This window comes from Balaenoptera ricei, chromosome 4, assembly GCF_028023285.1.
Source record: "Balaenoptera ricei isolate mBalRic1 chromosome 4, mBalRic1.hap2, whole genome shotgun sequence".
NCBI lineage: Eukaryota > Metazoa > Chordata > Mammalia > Artiodactyla > Balaenopteridae > Balaenoptera > Balaenoptera ricei.
The window spans coordinates 85,584,037-85,605,610 of record NC_082642.1 but is presented as its reverse complement, the minus strand read 5'-3'; the positions used below and the strand labels follow the sequence as shown (position 1 = coordinate 85,605,610).

At 39.7% G+C, this 21,574-nt stretch overlaps 1 protein-coding gene across 1 annotated transcript in view; it reads left to right on the top strand.

The window, feature by feature from the left end:
* The first annotated feature begins 1,949 nt into the window (after positions 1 to 1,949).
* The window catches only part of FGF12 (fibroblast growth factor 12), a 356,679-nt gene continuing 337,054 nt past the window's right edge, over positions 1,950 to 21,574 (top strand). Inside the window, exon 1 of the mRNA XM_059922086.1 lies at positions 1,950 to 2,613. Within this exon, the coding sequence (XP_059778069.1) occupies positions 2,523 to 2,613 (91 nt within the window). The 5' untranslated portion in view covers positions 1,950 to 2,522. The remainder of the gene's footprint in view (positions 2,614 to 21,574) is intronic.

Here is a 21,574-nt window from a genome sequence, read left to right as displayed (position 1 = left end):
TTCCAGAGCAGGAGAGCTCTACCGGAAAGCTCTCTGTCTCTGCTGCAGCAGGAAAGACTATTTTTAGATGTTTTCCTTTTGCTAATTATCTCCCTCTCCGTGGGGAATTTCTATGGGTAGAATCCCCAGATGAGCCAAGTTTCTCACTAATTCCCGCAGAGACCGGAAAGACAAAGGCCATGGCCCAGCTTGCCCTGGGGCCTCAGAACCTCTCCAGTGATGACAGTGTGGTGGCTTTAGCAAGTTCTTCAAGGACTGTGGAGCCCACAGAGCTTTGGTGATCACACTGAACAAGGGGACTAAGGGGCGACTGGAAGGAAGGTCTGCACATGTCTTCTTGAGTCTTGGAACCACCCCAAATGACCTTGCCTGGAGCTCAATTCTGAAAGGACTTAAGAGAATGTGGAGCCAGTGGTGGCTGAAGGCTCAGGAGGCCCTGCTGATGTTCTGGCTTTCTTCCATCATCTTTGAGAGGAATAAGGAAGGGACTTCTGAAAGAATATTTTTCCAGGCAACTTCAACCTTAAGCTTCAATCTCCAGGGAACCCCACAAGAACTGTGAAGGATTAGCCTATAGAAGAGAAAGAGGAAAGGGGTGATGAAAACCATTTTCACTCCTTTGCTGGGAAGAGCTAACCAGCTAGTGCTAGGTGGTCTGGGGACAATGGGTGGAAAGAAAGTAAAGTAAGATTTTGGTTCAATGTCAGGATAAATCTTCAAACAGGTTTTGTGCAGTGAACTACCTGGGGAGCTGGTGAATTCTGTCACCTGAACTGTTCAAGCAGAAATGTGGACACTGGAATGGACGCTGGCATTCATGGGAAGGTGGGAGTGATGGAAAACCCTACAGGTTGAGGACTAAGGAATAATAATTGCTAACACTATTATAGCACTTATTTTCTATCAAGTTTTTTTTTTTAAACACTCAACAAGGGTATAGAAGGTAGATGTTATTATTAACTCTCTCTTAGAGATAGGGAAACTGAGGCACAAAGAGGTTAAGTGATTTGTTCAAGGTCACACAGCTAGTAGGAATTTTCACTGTGGCTGCCTGTTGTTGGTGTCTGTGCTTTTAACCACTTGCTGTATTGCTGTGTCCTCTAAGGACCCTTCTTGCCCTGAAATTCCTGATAGGGTGGAGTCTGATCCCAATGCCAGCATTCTTTGTATGCATCACTCATAAGACTTCTTCCAAAAGGGCAATGATGGCCTCCGAGAAGGAAGGAAGGAAAGGAGAGGAGAGGGGAAGGGAGAGGAGGGGAGAGGAAGGGAAGGGGAGGGAGGAAGAAAAGAAAAGAAAAAAAGAAAAAGAGAAAGGCAAAGGATGATGGAAAAAAAAAAAAAATCGAGACATTTAGACCCAAAGGGAAGCTCCCTGGTCATCTTTGGGACCAGTTGGCAGAGACAGAGCCTAACAGAATATCGCGTCAAAGTTAAATACCGCTGTTGTTTTGAGAGTTCCCGCCTCATTTGTCTCTTCTTCTGTAACTCTGGCCGTCCCTTCTGGCCTGCCTTACTCCACCTGCACCTGCCTTCCCGTGGCACCTGTGCTAAGCTTTTCCAGGAGACTGGGAGGCACGGGGACAAACAAGCAGCTGCCAGTTCTCTATTCTGCACCCTCTTCCCCGCCCTGATTTACAGAGGGAGAAAGTGACGCCCAGGGTGGTATGTAACTTACCCAAGGTCACAGAGCCCGGATCAGAAAATCCAGGTGTCCAGACCCCCACCTCAGCGCCCGGCCCATGCCTAGAGACCCCTTCGCTCTCCGCGCTTGAACCCAAGAGCTTTCTTTATTTCACATCCCCGCCTCCCCAGCCCCACCCCCCAGTTCCCCGGAGTCAATTCTGACGCTCGGCAGCCTCCAGGGTCCAGCCCTTCCTGCGGGCGCTTCCTTTCCGCCGGATTCCCACGCCGGAGTCGCCCTCAGCCCGCGCGCAGCCAGCGGGAGCGCTGCCTTCCGGCCCGGGAGTCCCTCTCCGCGCCCCGCAGCCACGCACGGCGGGGGCACAGAGGCGGGCGGGCGGCCAGGGCTCACCGCCCGACGCGGAGAATAGAAACTGAGAGGGTGTCCCGAGCCCCCAGGCCAGAAGGCCAGGGACCCCGGGGACCCCGCCCTCTTCCCTCCCTGCGCCTGCACCTGGAAAGGGGCAGCAACCCACGGTGACGTCCTCCGCGCAGCCGGCGCTCACCCTCCAGCCCGCAGCCCCGCCGCCTCCTTCGGGAAGTCCCAAAGTGTCACGGTCGAGCCCGCTGGGGTGTGGCCACGCCTCCCGCTCCCCCAGGGGCTGCCGCCAGCCGGGCGGCCGTTCCTACTCCTCGCCCGGCCCCGGCCTCGCGTCCGCTGTGCTCCTGCCCCGGCCCCGGCCCCGGCTCCGGCCCCGCCAAGGTGCGAACCGCTCTCCGCCCGGGACGCACGGACCATGGATTCGGGATCCGGCTTCCCAAGACAGGCCGCCTCCTTCTGGTTGGACAATTAGCGGAGGTGGGCGGGGAGTTGACCATCCCCACACACGCGCTTCTCCATGAAGATTCTTGAGCTTTCTTTGAAGAAAGGAGTGCATATGCTGCAGTGTCTCTGTGGAAGGAGCCTGAGGTCCAGCAACAGCCTAAGTGGTGAGAAAATGTTCCTTCCTTAGCCCTAAACCTGCAGATGCCCACCCCCTTTCCCTCCTCCTCATCCCCTCTCTACCCCCACCCCCCCACCCTTAATCAGCGCTGTAAGTGATGGAAGGAAGGCGTTTCCTTACTGGGGCGAGATAATGGCCCCGCCGCCGGTTCTGTCTTTGGATTTTTTTTTTTTTTTCTCTCTTAAATCCCTGAAGTCATCCGTGTTTTATAGAACGCTTTCGCTGTCGCCTAGCGCCTGAGCTGGAACCCGCGGGTCTCTTTCCGAGGGGTGCTTACAGAGACCAGATTTCGCACTTCCTCGCGGCTGTCTCCTTGTGACCTGCGAGGGCGGCGTGCGACTTGGAGTTGCTCAGTCTTCTCTTGAGAAGTTGCTCGTGCGTTCGACAGGAGAGGGGACTTTTAAACAGGTGGCTGGCCAGGCAGGTATCTTTTATTTTCTTGCTTTGTCTGGAAAGTAGACATCTGGTCATCGTCAGTGAGTACGTTTTGCCCTGGAGATCAAGCAATTTCTGAACTGATGCTGAAATAGAAGAGTCCCAATTAGGCCTGGGTTTAACCAACTAGGTCCCTCAGGAAAAGCTCAGGGAGGGAAAGAAAGGAAATCAGACCCTTTTAATGACCTGCGATATTGAGAAAAACGATTAAAAATTTTAATAAAAAAAAAGTACAACCAAGTAAGTGTGATACTTTTCTGCTGAAGCCTTGCGGATGAGGCGAGCTGTTTCACCACACTTTCCATTGTCCATCTCTCTCTTTTTTAAAGTGTAAGTTCTCTTTAAAGTGGTTTTGTCCAGTAATCTTACAAGTGCTAATCCAGTTTTTGTGTCTTTGGGTTTCTGTTTACAAAATGGGGGTGGGGTGTGAGGAGAGAGGAAAGGCACCCTTATTACGTCTAAACAAATGTCTCTTTGTAAAATAATTTTTTGCTAAATAAATTCCAAATAACTTTAATGTTCAAAAATTTAACAATATTATGATAGGCTTCAGGTTTAAAACTTCATGTTATTCTGGGGGATCTGATTCATTTGGTTAAGTACCTATTTTCAGTCTGTGCGGGAGCTATGAAGATTATATTTGGAAAGATTAGAATATATATAGGTTTCATTCATCCTTTCTAAAACTTCGACTTTCTGCTTACTCACTACTCTAAATGAAAAATAAAACCATTGTAAAAGAACTAATTAGATAATTTAACTACATGTGAAGTATGAGAATATACACTTTTGAAATGAAATCAGCAGTGAGATCTCATATTTCTACTTCTGTTCAATTCAGAAGATTATTTAGACATTATCTTTTGCCAGCATATTTGTAAGGGCTGAAATATATCAAATAACTATATTCTAAACTAACATGCTTGATGTTGAAGTTTTATGTTTTGAAAATACGTATTTCAGGAAGCCAGCAGAGATGTATGTTAATATTATTTGTTTTTCCTTGTCTACGTTAAGTAAAACATGAATAGATTATAACTTGGATATATGTTTCCTAGGTGTGAAAAATTTTAAAGTATGTATGGTGTGTGATAACGACCTCTTGTAAAAATAGTTAACATGTTAATTTACGTACAGAGTCAGTCTCTCAAATAGTAACAGATCCAAACAGAAGTGGTAATATGTGTGAGGGAGAAGCATAGGTTGTTGCAAAGTCATGGGACTTAGAGTCAGAAGACCTAGCTATAAAGCAGTCTCAATAAAATTACTAACAATCTTTCAAACTCAGTATTTTCATCTGAAAAAAAAGTGGAAATAATGATAGCTCTAGCCTGTTCCCTATTTCTTACTGGATCCTAGATTTAACATGTGATCCTATGAAAACTGTTGCATTTTATATACGCATTGTTATTTAGTGGGGTGGTTGGTTATTTTAGGGAGCTATCACTCTAGGGGAATTCTTGTAAAATGGTATAGTCACAAGTTGTGAAGATGAAGGTTCCTTTTGAGCGGGTTTTTATGTCATAAGCCTAATATTCTTCACTATTTCATTAGTGCTTCAGTGGCTAAAACGAATAAGAATCATAAAATATACAAAATGATCATCACTTCCTTTTAGCTTTCATTTTCAAAAGGATTTTTGTTGTTTTATGTAACATTTTCATTGTTAATGTCAGAAAATTCAAAAAGTTAGTTCTTACTATTAGTTCATTTGTCTTGCAGTACTTAACAAAAGCAATTTGCTAAGTGCCTACTATGTGCAAACGTGTAGGCATTACTACCGTTCACTCAGTATTTTGGGTTCTCCTCTTGGGCATATTGCAGGATGGCATTCTCGCATTCCCTTGAACTTACGTATGGCTATATGACTTGCATTAACAAACGAAACATGAGCAGAAGTGACATGCCTCACTTGCATGTGGAAAGTTTAATAGCCAGAGCACACTTCACCTTCAGCTGTGACCTTCTGATGATGTTCAAGGTAGCGGTTACTCCATCTGTCTGTGTCCCTGAGTATCTGTAGTAATAGGGCTTTACTATGTGACCCATGATGGGCATTTAGCACAAATGAGAAGTTAAAACTTCTTTTTGTAAGTAACTTAGATTTTTAAGGTTATTTGTTATCTAGCCTATCCTGATTGATACAGTAAGGCAGTACAGTTTAACATAATAAAATTTAATGGAAGATTATTGGGCTCTGTTTAAGGTTCTTTCTAGTCAAACACTTTAATTTCTCTATGATATCATCTGTAGTATATAATGAATTGATGTATTGGTTTCCTTTCCTAATCTTTGAATAATTAGTTTAGCATACCAAAGTATGCATTTTTGTCATCAAGTAAGTTAGTGCCTGTCCTGAGACTAGTGGGTACATTGCTTCTTAAATGGTATTTATCATTGCCCCAAAGATACAATGAAGCTCCACTGATATTTGAGATTATTCTTTCAAAGTGGTAGTTTAACTGAAAGACCCTTAAGGACTCAGGTGCTCCTTTCTACTTACCCTGCAATGTAGAAACTACCTTTTGATGCCCCCAAGTTCCTGGAAAGAAAGAGCTAGCTATATTACCTGAAAAACAGTGCAAATGTGGCAACTCTCACCTCTGCTGCAGTTTTGCCAGACAAAAGAAAACGCAAATAAAATTGTTTTTCTCTCAGCTTATAAACTAAGAGCTGTGTGCCTGTGAAGAAAACCAGGGCAGTACTTTATGGTGAAGGGATTGGGCTGAATGCTCCATCTGGGTCATGGACCAGCAACCCTTTGCCTGGCTCTGGGTTAAGTAAAGCAAAAGAGAGGAGGGAAGGCAGACTTTTCCAGAAGCCTAGGGTATGTGTGTCATGCCAAATAGCCCTCCACAGCTGGCACCCCTCCCTTCTTCCTGTCTTTATCCATCTTAGGATAGAAAGTTAAAGAAACATGTCTCTGGCTTCAGGGGTTGCCATTTTTCAATTTAGCAAACACTCTTTGTGGACCTGTTGTTGCTAGGCTGTGTGTTAGGCACAGGAGGCCCAACAGGGAGAGATATGGACAAGCAAGAGGTACCATACTAGGCAGGATATGATACATGCCAAAAGTGGAGTACCTGGGAACCTCCATTTATTTCAGTTTAACAATCTCTTACCTGAGTTAATGGTCTATGGTAAGAATCATCTCAAAAAAGGAATAATTAATTCTGCCTGGAATTCGTGTTTATCTCCCTGAGCTTGAAAAAGCATTTAGGATTTCAAAAGGTAGTGCTGGGTGAGGCAGATGGGGGCTCTAATGAAAAGGAATAGTATCTCTGTATATTTTACCGGAAGAATGTGTTTGAATAAGACATGGATATAAAAAAGCAATGTTTTACAAAGAATTAGCCTACAACTCATTAAAGCCTACCCAGCATTGCTCATAATCAGATATCCTGCCTAGTTATCTGTTATACCTCTCCTCTGCCCCTCCTTCAACCTAAGTCCATTTGTTCACAGCCAGATATAACACATCAGCTTCTAAGAAAGGTGCAAGTTTTATTCTCTCGTATTGGAGTTAGAAAGAGACATCCAGGGAGTACTTTTAGATCTGTTCTCTCAATTTCCATGGAATATCTTGAAACAATGAAGCTTTCTTTTGTACAATTTAGTGTATGAAATTGCTACCTTTATGCTGTGTTATTTTCATTGCACAGTGTTATGAATGCCATGTCCGAATATTATTCTAATGCCAGTAAGTGTTGCAGGGTATTTGCATTTCCTAGGGTGAATATCAGAAAGATACTGTGAATCTGCCAAGACAATCTCTCTTGCTGAAATGATCTTTCTTGTTTATACATAAGCTTCTAGTACCGTCCTACCCTCTCCACTCATTACTGTTTATAGAAACGATAGCATTGCAGTTGGTGTCACTGATTGCCCACGTTGCTGCTTCAATGAAGCCAGCTGGGATTCGATTGCATGGTCTTTAAATAAAACTTAGTGGCACAAAATGAATCTCTTTTTTTGAGGGGAGGGGGGTTGTTGCTAGCTGGATCATTCTCTAAGGCACTAATTATTTGCTTAACTTGGAGGAACTTGAGAATCAGTGAATCACCATGTTGGCTCAGTGTCTGACCTTGGCACTGAGAAACTTGTGGGTAGGTAGCGTAGATAAAGTCTTTATGAAGCCATTCTCAAAATGACAGTGATGAACCACTTACCCCCAGCCCATTTTAGCACTCTGTAAGTAGCTCATGGACTGGGGCTAGTGAATGTGCCTGTGGTTCCAGCTACCCAAAGACTGGAGCCAGATTAATTGAGAACAGGAATTCCAGGCAGTAATGTTCTGTGCCAGCCTGGTACAAGGGGATGGCCTGGAAATGGTGAGAAACAGAGTGAAAGATTGGTGGTGCATTTTCTTAAACTGCCACAGTATGGAGAGTAAAGAATATCTATCACTACTTTTGACCTTTGGCTTCCAAACTTCACTACAAGTTAGGCAGGATAGCATTTTTCTTTATAGTTATATAATACAGATTAGGGAACCAAGCCTTATCCAGGTGAAGATTTATATGTCTATGTAAGTTTATTTTCTCCTGAAAACTTTTAAATTTATAAATGTATCTATATCTATTTAAAATATCTGTGCACTTATGCAAGTGTGTGTGTGTATGTGTGTGTATCTCTGTGTCTTTGGTTAAATGCATTCAAAATTGTTAATGACAGTTACCTTTAGGGAGTTTGATGGCAGAGACTTGCTTTCTGCTTTACATATGTCTATATTATTTGAATTTTAATGAAAATGTGTTCCCTTTTTAATTTAAAAAACTAGTGATATATATTTTAGATTATGCAGTTTTCTGCTCATAGCAGGAAACTTTGAAAATGTAAAATCTCTGTAGAATAAGAAAATCACTTACAAAACCATAACCTCAATATAATCCCTTTTATTCTTGGTGTGTGAATTTTAAAAACAAAAGTTATCACAGGAAAGTTATATGCTTTGTTTCTTTTCCTGTGCGCTTAAACAATTATTCTAAATATGGAAAGAGATACTCATATTGAAATATTTGGAAAATACGTTTTTCTAAGAGGAATTACAAGAAGCTGTTAATAGTGCTTAGGAGAGAGATATTTTTGGGACAGTGGAAAAGGAGGGTTCTTTCTAGCTTTGTGCATTTCTGCATTGTTTCTAATGATTTGTACATATTGACTTTATATATGTAAATCAGGATATAGCTGGGTGCGAAATTGTGAACCATTTGTATTTTTTTTTAAAACTCATATATATTAAAAAACACTAACGGATATGTCATTTTGCCAAAAATTCTTCTAAATATGACTTTAAATTATAGAATGACCTCACATATCTATGCTATAATTGTCATCTGCCTACTGTTAGATCACATCCATTTTTCTAAGCCTTTAAATTTTGTTTTAAAAAATTTTTGACGAATATCTTTGTGTAGCAATCTTTGTGTGTGGTGGGCTTAGGGGATGTAATCAGTGATAACTTTTCTTTCTCCTCCTTCCCTCTACCTTCTACCTTAATCTTGAGTTCAAAACAATTGAGAAAATAAAGTTGTGAAACAGATAGCTATTAATGTATCTGCTTTCTTACTGGATTGCTGGACTATTGGATTAGAGAATGGTCAAAATTGAATTTAACACCAAACTAAATCTTGATGTATGCAAACCACTAGAGGGAAGTTTGGATCTGTAGAGCAGGCCCACCTGCTAAGAAATCCGCCTTTACCCCTGCTGAACCCCAGTAGCAGAGCAGAGAGATTTACATTCCATATTTACCTCTAAAGACAGGTCTGGGACCAGAGCTATTTTTGCCTACCCAGAAGCTCAGAATGTGTCCAGCCTGTGAGTAGGCAGATCCACAGAGACAAAGAGAGACCACAGCAGGCTAAGCTTCACTGGCCCCATTTTTTCTCCCCAGTCTCACCAATCAGATAAGTTTTTCCTCTTCCTTGGAAAGGAGTGAGAAGGGTGGATGGAAGGGCACAGACTCTCTTACCATTTGTTGGAAAAGGCAGAAGAGCCTCTTTTGTGGACCAAAAGTAAATGAGGAAAGTGGGAGCAAAAATTTATTCTTACAGTGTGTAACTTTCGAAGGCATAACTATTTTTAAGGGTGTTGATATATCCATATATTCTCCAGTAACTTACACTTTTGACCACCATATTAATACTTTCCTGGCTCTGTGTGACTGTGGGCTAGTTCCCTGTGTCTCATATGTAAAATGGGGCTGAACAATAGTTCTGAGTTTATAGGGTTGTTCTGAAGATTAAATGCATTAGTATCTGTAAGGTTCTTAGCCTGTGAAAGCCTGAGCACTTGGTATTTAGTACTTCCTGCTCTTCTTTTTCTTGCCTTTTATCCCTCCTGGTGTTATAAAATACCAAATGCATGCTGTTAGTGTGTGATTTATCCCATCTTAGTCTTTCTCTTAATTTAAGGTAAAAAAATGTTCACCATACTAAATCTTAGGATATATCTAAAATTTTGATCTGTATGCTTAACTTTCCTTTATTGTTTAAGACAGGCCTTTATTCTGGTAGAAAGCTATAGGAGTCTGTATCTAGCCAATTTCATTTGTGAAGATTCCAGTTTGTTTTCTTAAAACTAATAATTATCATAATCACAGCATTAAGGAAAATTCTGGATTTTATTTCATCCATAAAATACTGGATTTTATTTCATCCATAGAAAATGGAATTGCAGAGTAATTTGGCTCTAACAGGTAATTTGGATGATATTCTTTTTTTTTTTTTTCTTTTAGTTCCAATAACATTTTATTTAAGGACATGGAATTTGAATTTTATATAATTTTTAAATGACACACAATATTATTATTTTGATTTTTTTCAACTATTTAAAAATGTGAAAACTGTTTTTAGCTCATGGGCAGTACAAAAACAGGCATCAGGCTGGATTTCACTCACAGGCTGTGGTGTGCCGACCCCTGCCATTTCCATTACTCGTCACTATACTCGAAAGTCTGCATGCACCTACACCATTGGCAACACCAGGCATTACCAAACTTTCAAATCTTGCCAATTTGACAGGGGAAATTGTATCTTAGTTTGGCTTAGCTTTACTTTGCATATCTCTTTTTATAAGCGAAGTAAATGATCTTTTCTTATTGGGTGATATTCTTTTAGGTGACTTTTGATGACTGAATTTTTGGAATTAAACATAGTAGCACTAACCTTATTCTTAGGAGTTCATGTTGCTTGAGTTTTAACTCTCTGTTGTGTTGGTAGATTATTTAGAAGATCAAAACAGGAAGCAACCAGGAGTCACATTACATTTTAATACTGTAGAGTCAGTGTGACTGAAAAAATTCCTGACCTCCTCAGGACTAAATAAAATCATTTAAATTTATTTTCAAGTCCTGGCAGCTAGGCTCATTCAGTAGATTGCTGTTTTTCCATTCTTTGTTGTGTTTCTCTCACCTGGTAATTTCTAGGAAGTACTGAGGGGTATTGCCACGTTCCACAAACACATCCTGGTGTTATTCAACATGTCTGCCCATATTCTTCACTCTGAAACACTGAGATGGGGGAGCTTTGTTACTCTCCTCTTTTCAATTTTAAAGAAAACCAGACTGTGGGTCTTCCGAATAATTGACTGAATACTTGAGGAAAGCAGAGGTGTATAGCAGCGCAAAGAATGGAAATCTAAAGACAGACATTAACTATCACTGCTCCTAAAGTCCATGGGTCATGTCCTTCTTTAGGAGAGCCTCCTGGTCATCTCTATGTAACTCCTAGGCTATCTCTGCATAATGGATATTCTTTGTTTCCCCCAGCATTTAGGAACTACTCCTCCAGGTTCCAGAGAAACAATAAGGTAATTCTCATTCCCCTTCCAAGGCTCATTGATTTTCTTATTGCGGGATGGCTGAGAGTGAAGCATCCATGTGCTTTAGGAGAAACACGCACTCACAGCACAAGACATGGTCTGGCCACTCCTGGTCCAGAAAAAGCAATCATGGTAGTTATCAGCACATTTCCAAATGTTTAGGTTATTCCATTTTAAATAGTACCAGATGAGGTGTACCAGATGTCAGCCCAGGTAGCCTTACACCTTTCTATCATCTATCTTTCAAAGTAGATTGCAAAGAGCATCAGTCCTGCATGATCTCATCTCACAAACTCTTGGGACAAACAAGACAGCTCTTCTAAGAATGAACAGTGATTTTCAAATAGGGCAGCCTAAATGCAGGGGAGAATTCTTTAAATCTGCATGAACTTGGTTCTGTTCAAAATATACCCAATTTAAATTACTGAAAAAAATACATAACATCTCAGATAGAAGCATCTGCTTCAATGGTTGGAGCAGTTTTACAGCGACAGAGACTAGGAAATTGACATATTTGTATGATTAGAAAGGCTCAACAAGGTAGTCTGTCTGAAAGCAAGGTAGTATGTTTCTATGACAAGGGGAAATTCTAATTTTTACCTTAGGGAATACATCACTAACATCCCCCTAAAGTGCTATCTATCCAGTTACAAGCATTTTAGTGTTCAGTCTCACTTACTACCCTATTGCTTGAAGAGTTGAATATTTTTGGATTTTTAAACCAAAGATATTATGGAACATCACTTCATTTATATGTCTGTTCATGCAGCATTTAATGAGACCCACACTATGTGCCAAGCAATGGGTCTGCATGAACCCTGTTCTAAAATAACTCATACTTAGATAAGGGAGATAATAACTGAGCACAACTTATCCTAATTAAGGTATCAATGATGTCTAGTGTCTAGGTATAGTGTGTCATTCTTAGTTATCATTGTCATTATTCTAGAAGGGACTGCTATGTGTGTAGTAGAGATAAACTCTCCCCAATATTTTTTTAGGTTATCTTCTCTGATAATTACTGTTTGCTGCTGTGATTGTTTACATGTGCTCTGTTCAAGTTCTAGTTGAGTAGATTGATTGTTAATTTGTTTTCATCAAGCTGGAAATACTCTAGCTGTAGAGTTTACATCAGGCTAACTAGCACCGGATGGATCATCATTATGGTTTTGTTTTCCATGATGCAGTACTCTGGATTCTGTTATTTCAACTGAAATTGGAATTGGGAGGGCACAAGAAGGAGAAGGAGATAAAATATATGTAGTCTGTTTTTAAGGTTAAAATACAGAAATGGCCAGAAGATTAATATAACTAACACTAATATACCTAAGACTCAAAATGAGCAAATTATTAACATTATGCGATGTGCGTTTCAGATTTCCTTAAAATTAAGAAGTCAAACACGACCGATAAAATTAAAATCACTTAGAACTATCCCCAGCTCTATTCCAGAATCCCTTCCTCCTCAGGGGTAACAACTATAATGACTTTGGTGTGTGTCCCTCCCATGCATATGGGAGGTTCTGTAGAGCTGAAAATAGCCAGCTTCCTCAAAAGATGGAAGTACGTTTCTAAGGCCGACATTAAGACTGATCTTCTTAATTTACTATGTATCATATATGATACTGTTTTGAGTGCTTGTAAGATTTATAGATGAGGTCTTGAACTGTACTTATCTTTCTGCATCTTATTTTTTCACTCAATGATGTGTTTTTGAAATTCATCCCTGTTAAGACAAATGTATCAGGTTCAGAAACATGAAGCTGGATGTGAGGGAACCTATATTTGTAGCTGAAAGCATGGACCATGGAGCCAGGTTGCCTGGGTTTGACCTGACTCTAAGACTTACCAGTTATGTGACCTTGGACAAGTTTTTTAACCCCTCAGGGCCTCACTTTTCTGATTTGTAAAATGGTAATAGCACCTACTTTATTGGGATGTGGTGTGGAGCAAAATGAATTAATATATTTGAATCTCTTGGAATACTTTCTGACACTTACTAAGCGTAATATAAGTGTTTATTATCTGTATGTTCATTTGAGAACGTGTATTGACTTATAGTAGGAGGAGCAACCTTGCTTGGCTAATATTCCCTGATTTTTTTACATCCAGCATCATGTTAGCTAGAAAAGAAACCTCTGTGTCCAGGCTTGGATTCCTGTCAGAGGCAATTAGGTATTGAGAATGAGAGGTCACCTAAGCTGGAGAGGTTAGTAAATCACTAAGAAACAGTCATCTTGGGGAGCTGCTATATTTAAAACGGATAACCAATAAAGACCTACTGTATAGCACAGGGAACTCTGCTCAATATTATGTAACAACCTAAATGGGAAAAGAATTTGAAAAAGAATAGATACATGTATATTTATAACTGAATTACTTTGCTGTACGCCTGAAACTAACATGACGTTGTTAATCAACTATACTCCAATATAAAATAAAAAGTTTAAAAATAAGAGAAACGATCATCTTTTGATTAAGGCTGTTGCGCAGTGAACTGGCATCAAAGCAATTTGCAGCATCTGCCTTAGTATTTGGGTGTTTGGTTTGATTGTATAAAACAGATACAGCACTCAGGTGCTACAGAAACACCTGAGAATGGTCTGATGTTCAACCCTATTTCCCTTTGATTGTATGCTACACAGCCCCACCCCTCTCTTGGGAATTGTAAATTGGTGTACTTTGTCAACCCACCTTTTGAATTGAGAGGAAGTGGTTCTTGGTTGAGCTGGAACTACAGTGAGTGCTTGAGACTGAAGCAAATCCCTCTAGAGATTCAAGAGGAAAAATGAAAGAACAGGTGGAGCTGAGACTGCCCAATGACTTCAGATCTGTGTCAGTCCTACTTTTCAAGCCACCTGGGCCTCCTTAGCAGGTTCTGTAAAGCTGAAAATAGCCAGCTTCCTCAAAAGATGGAAGTACGTTTCTAAGGCAGACATTAAGACTGATCTAAGGCTTTGTTCTGATTGATCTCTTCACCTCCTGAAGCTTTTCGGTATGACCAGGTTTCAGTGATTCTAATGAACCTTGTTGTCATCCTCACACCACAGATATTAGGAAGCAAACATAATGCCTGTGTTGTAATCTTCTCACAAGGAGGGACCAATTATCATATTATGCATAGAGCATACGTGACTCAAAATGTAGAATTATAATATTTAGGTCCTAGCAACAATTTTAGGAATTGAATACACACTTTCATTTGACAGTTGAAGAAACAGTCCCAACAAACTTGAGACAGTTATTCAAAGCTCCATATGTGTGTGAAGTGGCTGGATCTTTGAATCCAGGACTTTTAACTCTTAGTATATAGAATTTGGACACTAATTTGCAATGTTTCTTTCATTCACTCATTTCATGAACTTAGGCAAGTTTTTTAACCTGTTTGAGCCTCAAAATCCTCATCTCTTGCGTAAGGTACATAAAATCATCCTTGCATCCATCAAAGCACTGTTTGAAATCTAATTGAAATAGTGTGCGTGCTAACTGACAAAATCTAAAAAGCATAATAGAGATATAACATTTATTATTACTAGTTTATTATATTGGATGCATTTATGACACAAGGCTATATTGGAGATAAAATAAAGCTCCATTTTATATTGTCTTGGAGAGGGAGTTAATGGCAGAAGCCAGTTTTATCAACATGAAATTTATAGCTTCTTTGGCATAAGAATTGCATCTTCCAGTAGCTATCACATCTGGCTGTACATGAATTTTTCTGGTCTACCCTATTTTGATGCTGTTGAAAAGGATGCTCTTCCCATCAACGGTATGGAGCCTTTTCCGTCTGTGTTGTAAAGTGGGACAATATGATAGAGGTTAAGGCATTTTGTTGATTTAACCTTACTTTAAACTCTTTCACCGATGACTACTAACTAGGATCTTGCAAAGGGTGTGGTAATATATTCCAATATCCAGAGTAACTTCTATTATTGAGGGCTTGTGTCACTTAGTTCTCAGTCAGTGGTGAGCAAATATACACTATATTAGAGTTTAATTCCTGGGATCTACAGGCACTTTTGTCTGTGAGGCAGAAAGAGTAAATGAGCTGCTTTTAGGTAATCACATTAATTGACAGCAGCTTCTAATAAAAATAACTTAGCATAGACAGGAGGAAATAGTAAAAGCTCATGTGATCACTAGCAATCAGACATATTCTAGACATAATTGGGTTCCTAGTATGTGCTTGGCATTGGGCATATAGAGATAAATCAACTCCTGCCTTAAGTAATTTGTAGTATGGCAAGGGAAAGAAGATATAAGCAAAAAACACATCTTCATGGGTAGGTGCTAGACTAAAGGTAGAAACAATTTATCTTGGAAACAGAGAGAGATGAGAGCAGTTCCTTCTGCTTGGTGATGGGTGTGTGTGTAGTCAGGGAGGCTTATCTGGGAAGGCTTCAGCGGAATATGCTGCCAGAGATGCATTTTAAAGAATAAATAGGCATCCACCTTGCATAGAAAATGATGAGGAAGGGCATTTTGGGTAAAGGGGAGAACATGCGCTGAGGCATAGGGCCAAGAAAGAGCATGTGTTTCGGGCTAAATTTGCTCATTCTTTCCTTCATTCTTTCACTCATTTATCAACGACCTACTCTTTGCCAGGTACTGTTCTAATTGCTGAGGATTCAGTGGTGAGCAAAACAATCTCTATTTTAAGAGCTGACTTTCTGGTGCAGAAGTAAAACAATAAATAAATAAACAACTAACATGCATATAATAGAGTGTCAGGTGGTGGTAAGTGCTATAAAGAGAAGTAAACACATTAAGGGGTTAGAGAGAGAAAGGAATATGTCTTTAGACACAGCAGTCTTTTCCAAGGGAATGGCTTTTAGGCAGAGACCAAAGGAAGCGAGGGATCAAGCTTGCATTACTCAGGGAAAACTTGCTCTAGCTGGAAAGAGCAGCAAGTGCAAAGATCCTGAAGTAGGAATAGGCTTGACATATTTGAAGATGAGGGAGAAGGGCAGCGTGGCAAGAGCAAGATGAGATGAGGAAAAATGGTTGGAAAGGATATTGTTTATGGTATTGTAGACTGTGGCAAGTATTTTGGAATTTATTTTGAGAGTTATGCAAAGTCATGAAAGGGTTTTGAACAGGAGTGTGAAAAGCCATTTATATTTTAAATGGATCACTCTGGCTGCAGTATGATAGTAGACTGTATCAGGGAGACTGTTTAGGAAGCTATTACAGCATTTCTGGCGAGAGGCTTGGAAGAGAGTCAAAATGTGTTAGGTGGTGAGACGTGGTCTGAATTGGGATGTATTTGGAGGTAGCTGATAGGGTTTGCTAATTGAGAGAAAGAGAGAAATCAAAGGTGACTCAAGTAATATGCCTGAGCATCTAGGTGAAGAGGGATGTCTTTCATTGAGTTGGGAAACAAAGAAGGGTAGAGTTGCTTTGGGGCGATAAACTCAAGTTTTCTGTTTTGAAAATGTTCAAAGTGACATAGAATAAAAGATAAACATTGAATAGAGAGATAAAATTCTGGAATTTAGGGGAGTCCAGAGCTGGAGATATGAATGTATGAGTAATCAGCATATAGATGGTGTTTAGAATCCCAGAACTGTGTTCAGTTACATAAAAAAATAGTGTTGGGACTTCCCTGGTGATGCAGTGGTTAAGAATCCACCTGCCAATGCAGGGGACATGGGTTCGATCCCTGGTCCAGGAAGATCCCACATGCCGTGGAACAACTAAGCCCATGAGCCACAACTACTGAGCCTGCACTCTAGAGCCCGAAAGCCGCAACTACTGAGCCTGTGTGCCACAACTACTGAAGCCTGTGCGCCTAGAGCCCATGCTCCACAACAAGAGAAGCCACCGCAATGAGAAGCCCGTGCACTGCAGAGTAGTCCCTGCTTGCCACAACTAGAGAAAGCCTGTGTGCAGCAACGAAGACCCAATGCAGCCAAAAATAAATAAATAAATTTATATATATAAAAATAAGAATTAGTGTTGATACGGAAAAGAAGAGATTTGAGGACTACGCCTGCAGTACTCCTGTACTTAGCCATTAGGAGCTAAATGCTACCAAAGAGACTCAGAAGGACTAGCCTAAGAAGTGGAGGAAATTCAGGAGAGTGTGGTAATAGGAGTTAAGTGAAGAAAGTGGCAAGAAGGAATGACCAACTGGGTCACATGCTGATGAGAGATCAGTATGGTGTAGACTGAGAATGGATCTTTAGATTGGGAAATGTGGAGGTCATCCCAAACCTTGGCGAGCGGTTTCAATGGAGAGGTGGGTGTGAAAGTCTGATCGGAATGGGCTCAAGAGACTAGAAGGTGAAAGAGTGGAGAGAATGAACATAAAAGAATCTGCATAGCACAGGGAGATCAGCTCGGTGCTTTGTGACCACCTAGAGGGGTGGGATAGGGAGGGTGGGAGGGAGACGCAAGAGGGAAGACATATGGGGACATATGTATATGTATAACTGATTCACTTTGTTATAAAGCAGAAACTAACACACCATTGTAAAGCAATTATACTCCAATAAAGATGTTTAAAAAAAAAAAGGGCATTAAACCCTTACAGGAAATAAATAAATAAATAAAATCTTTGCCGTTTAAAAAAAAAAAAAAGAATCTAAGAATTTTACAGTGAAGTTGTGTGGAGAAATGAGGGAATGTGGGATCAAGGGGAACATTGTCTTTATGAAAATATTATGGCATATTTATTTATATGCTGTTGAGATGATTGACTAGGAAAAGGAAAGCAGTTGTAGGAGAGAGATTGGGAACATTAGGAAGATTAATTGGCTTCCCATGATTAACACATTCCAGGCTTGGACCAGATACATCATAGCCGCATCAGACTCTTGTTAAAAAAAGCAAATTGCCTTGTCCTACACCACACCTCCCATGTGTTAGAAAGGTCCCATGTGCTTATATTTTGTAAAAGCTCCGGTGGTTCTAGTGTGGAGCTAGATTTGGGAAGTTTTGTTTTAGGCAACACAGTGTATTGCAGTGGTGGCAAGGGTCCATTGACTTGGGGTGGTAGAAGGTGGGGCTGTAAATTTTGACTTTTTATAAATCTTTAATCTCTTAGCTTTGGCTTTTCTTGTTTTTGGATTTCCCCTCCTAAGAATGCTCTTAGCATGGAGCACTAGAGGCTGCTAATGGTTTTGTTGGAGCCCATGTGGTTTCTCTATGGTGATATTAATGGAAGTATCTGGCTGTCACAGTCTGTGATTAAAATCACTCTGATTAAGATTTTAAGCAAATAGTTACCCATTGAAAAAGTGATAGTCATATGCTTTCCTCTTTTGGGGGATACACAAAGATATCCATTAGACTGCCAAATCTAGCACAAGCATGTTCAAGAAATTGGGTCAAAGGGGACCATTAAGATTTATACTTGATAAAATATTGAGTCTTAGAACCAAACTAGGTGCTCAGATGCTTGATTATTTAGGGAGAATAATACTGTGAAGTGAGATTAGATCTGAATCCAAAGGCCTGGGTTATATTTTTGGCTCTGTAATTTACAAACCATATGAATTCTGGGAAGTTTTGTGTGTTCATATGAAAATGAGTGTGCTAGCCTTTCCCTACTTCCATCTTAGAGTTATCAATACAAAGATCAAATGAGTGGAAAACATTTCATGACTATAAAGACTTACAACTGTATATGTGTGTGTGTGTGTATGTATATATATATATATATATATATATATATATATATATAGTATTTGTATGTAGTATATATATAGTTGATGTGAATTGTGAAAAACGGCTTTTATAAACATGATTTTACACTACATGACACAAGTATCTTGGAAAAGTGATCATTCACACCCCATCATCATTTGTGATGCAAAGTAAGGCTGATTAAAATGTATTTGTTTACATATGTGTACATGCACATATATACATGCATATGTAGGTGTATAGCTTTGTTCAGTATTATTTTTGTTAGTTTTCCTCAGAGATTAGGATGATTTTTGAATTATATTTGTACTGAATTATATTTTTGAATTACATTTGAATTTATAATTAGAAATGATATGTTAGCCTAAACCCCCAAATTCTTCCCACAGAAGTTTCAGATTTGGAGATAAGCCCTAGAGCTTCACTGGTGCCTGTCTCTGCACTACAACTGTATTTCAGTCCATGCCCTATAAATTTGGGAAAGAAATCACAAATGAGAGAGGGAATAGAATGATACAGCAGGTTGTACCATTGTACACCATGCTGGTTACAAGACACTTGAAGGTGGGAAGGAGAAGATTGTATTTGGTCTTGGGTAGCATGTTTTCCAAGGGATATTATTATACTAGAGTACACACAGGAGGTGATGACCAGGGTATGAATAGGGTTTGAAATCGTGACTTAAAAGGATCAGGTAAAGGCCATAAAGATGTTTAGTCTAGAGAAGAGAAGATCAAAGTAGACTGTGATATATCTGGTGATTTCAAGGAAGTAGAGGTAGGTTTGTTGGATTGAGTTTGAAAGGAAGTGAATGCAGGTATAGAGAACACCCAATGAATACTTTGGCTGCTTATGACTTTCCAGTCACTCACTCTTATTGTACCAGCAGATGCTGTATGACTATTGAGATATTGCAGAGGGATTTGAACACCTAATACGAAGCAGAAATAGATGACCTATGGAGTCTCTTCTAGCTCCAGTACTTTGTGTCAAATCAAAGACTTTATGTGAGGAAGAGCTAGTACATTTTCGGAGCTCTCATGGAGGTTGGGGGAAGGTTACAGAGATGTGAATAATGGTTGGTTATGCTAAGCAGTAGAAAAGATTTTGAATTTAGTTCCAAGATGCCTAGGAAAACAAAACTTGCCCCTTTGATTCTCAATCTTTAGGTAAATTCCTGAGTACATGTTGTTCTGTCATTCTATTCTGATCCAGGAGTCAGAACTGTGTCACTGTTGTGTAGCTTGGTCTCTACAAAATGACGGGAAAAATAAATGTTAGCTTCTGAATACTCTTCATATCTTCCTTAAATGGGATGAAATTCACTGTGAAATAATAAAGCTCTTTAACACATAGCTCTGAATAAGTGGATAAATTGAGTGGAAGAAGCAACAATTTAATTTATGGGCCACTTAGTTAACAATAAGTCCGTTTGTCATACTTAACAGCTAACTGTGTTCCTAATGCAGAGTTAATGTTTTGTGCTTTGACTCCTATATTGATGTTGTTGGAAGGAACCTTAGAGACAATTTAGTCCTTTTACAGATGAGCAAGCTGAGGTTCTAGGAGGGAATGTGCTAAAAGGCACCCAGTCTCAGAAGTGAGACTGGGGCCCTGGACTCCTGCCATCCATTGTCTGGGGCAGGCTCTAACTCTCCACACTGCCATTTGTCTCCTAGATTTGTAATTCCCATCATCACATGTTGAGACGATTATTTTTCAATTATACCGGAAGTAATTTTATCTTACAGCATCACTTTGTATCTCTACCATCCCAGATATGAATTAGAGTAATCTTTTGGAACTGACCCAGAGGAGATAGAATCCTTAAAGTGACTTTTCTCACATCTAGTGATATGTCAGGAGGAAATATCAACTATCCCAGTAGCCCAAAACTCTAGAAATTCATGCATTTCCTGTGTAATTTCGGTATATCTGTGTGCTCCCTGTCATTATTTCCTTTAAATCAACACACTTAAGAAAATCAAGTTAGCCTTTTCTTGGCAATTATATCTGTAAAATCACAAGTTTAATGTGCTGGGGTTTTTTTCTAATATAAAAATAATTATTTTAATATAATCATCTTATTTTAAAGGTTTCATCTGGATGTCACCTAAAATAATTTTTCATACCATGCTTTGGGGAATATTGAAAAAGTGAACTCTTTCAACAAACTCTCTGCTATGTAATGATGGATGATAGTCATTTCTTCCTCTCCACCCTCCCCATCCCACTACTGATGTCTCAGTAATTTAAGAGAAAGAACACCAAATCATACCCTCATTCACACACACACACACACACACACACACACACACACACACACATTTAAGATTTTTTTCCTTTCTCATGGAGAAGTAGGGTGGAAAGAATTAAGAAATAATTTGCTAGAAAAATGAATGAATCAGGTTACATTCATACATTAGCTAATGATAGGGATCTCCTGACAAGAAGAGGTGATTAAGAAAGTGTGTGAAATAATTATTTCCTTCCTGCTGAAATATTGTTGATCAGTTGTTTACAAATTCTCATTAGAGGTGTGAGATGTAAATAAAGACTTCTTAGAGTTTTTCTTCCTGTAGTGCCACCAAAAGGTCCACATAAACATAAATAAACACAGCATTGTGAATTCGGTTTTGAGAATTTGAGTTTGTGGTGTGGTTGCTTTTATGTGATAGATGACACTGTTTGGTTTCAGATGGTGCTTGGGACAGTCTGTCTCATAAACCTACTTTTTGTGATTGAGATCAGTTTACCAATGGAGACACCCATATTACTTGAAAGAGAGACTAAAGTCTTGATCCCATTTGAGCCAGAATTTTTAGTTCTAATGAATTAATGCTAATGAATTAATGGTTTTCTAGAATACAGCTTTCCACCCAGTGTGCATAGTTTCTGTACTCCAGTCCTAAGGAGCCTTGTCATTTTACCCTAGTGTGGTACAATAATTGTACTTTTCTAGGTGTGCGATGTTCATGACATGAAAAAGGCTAGGAAATACTAGACAACGAAGAACAGTACATCTAGTTTGTATA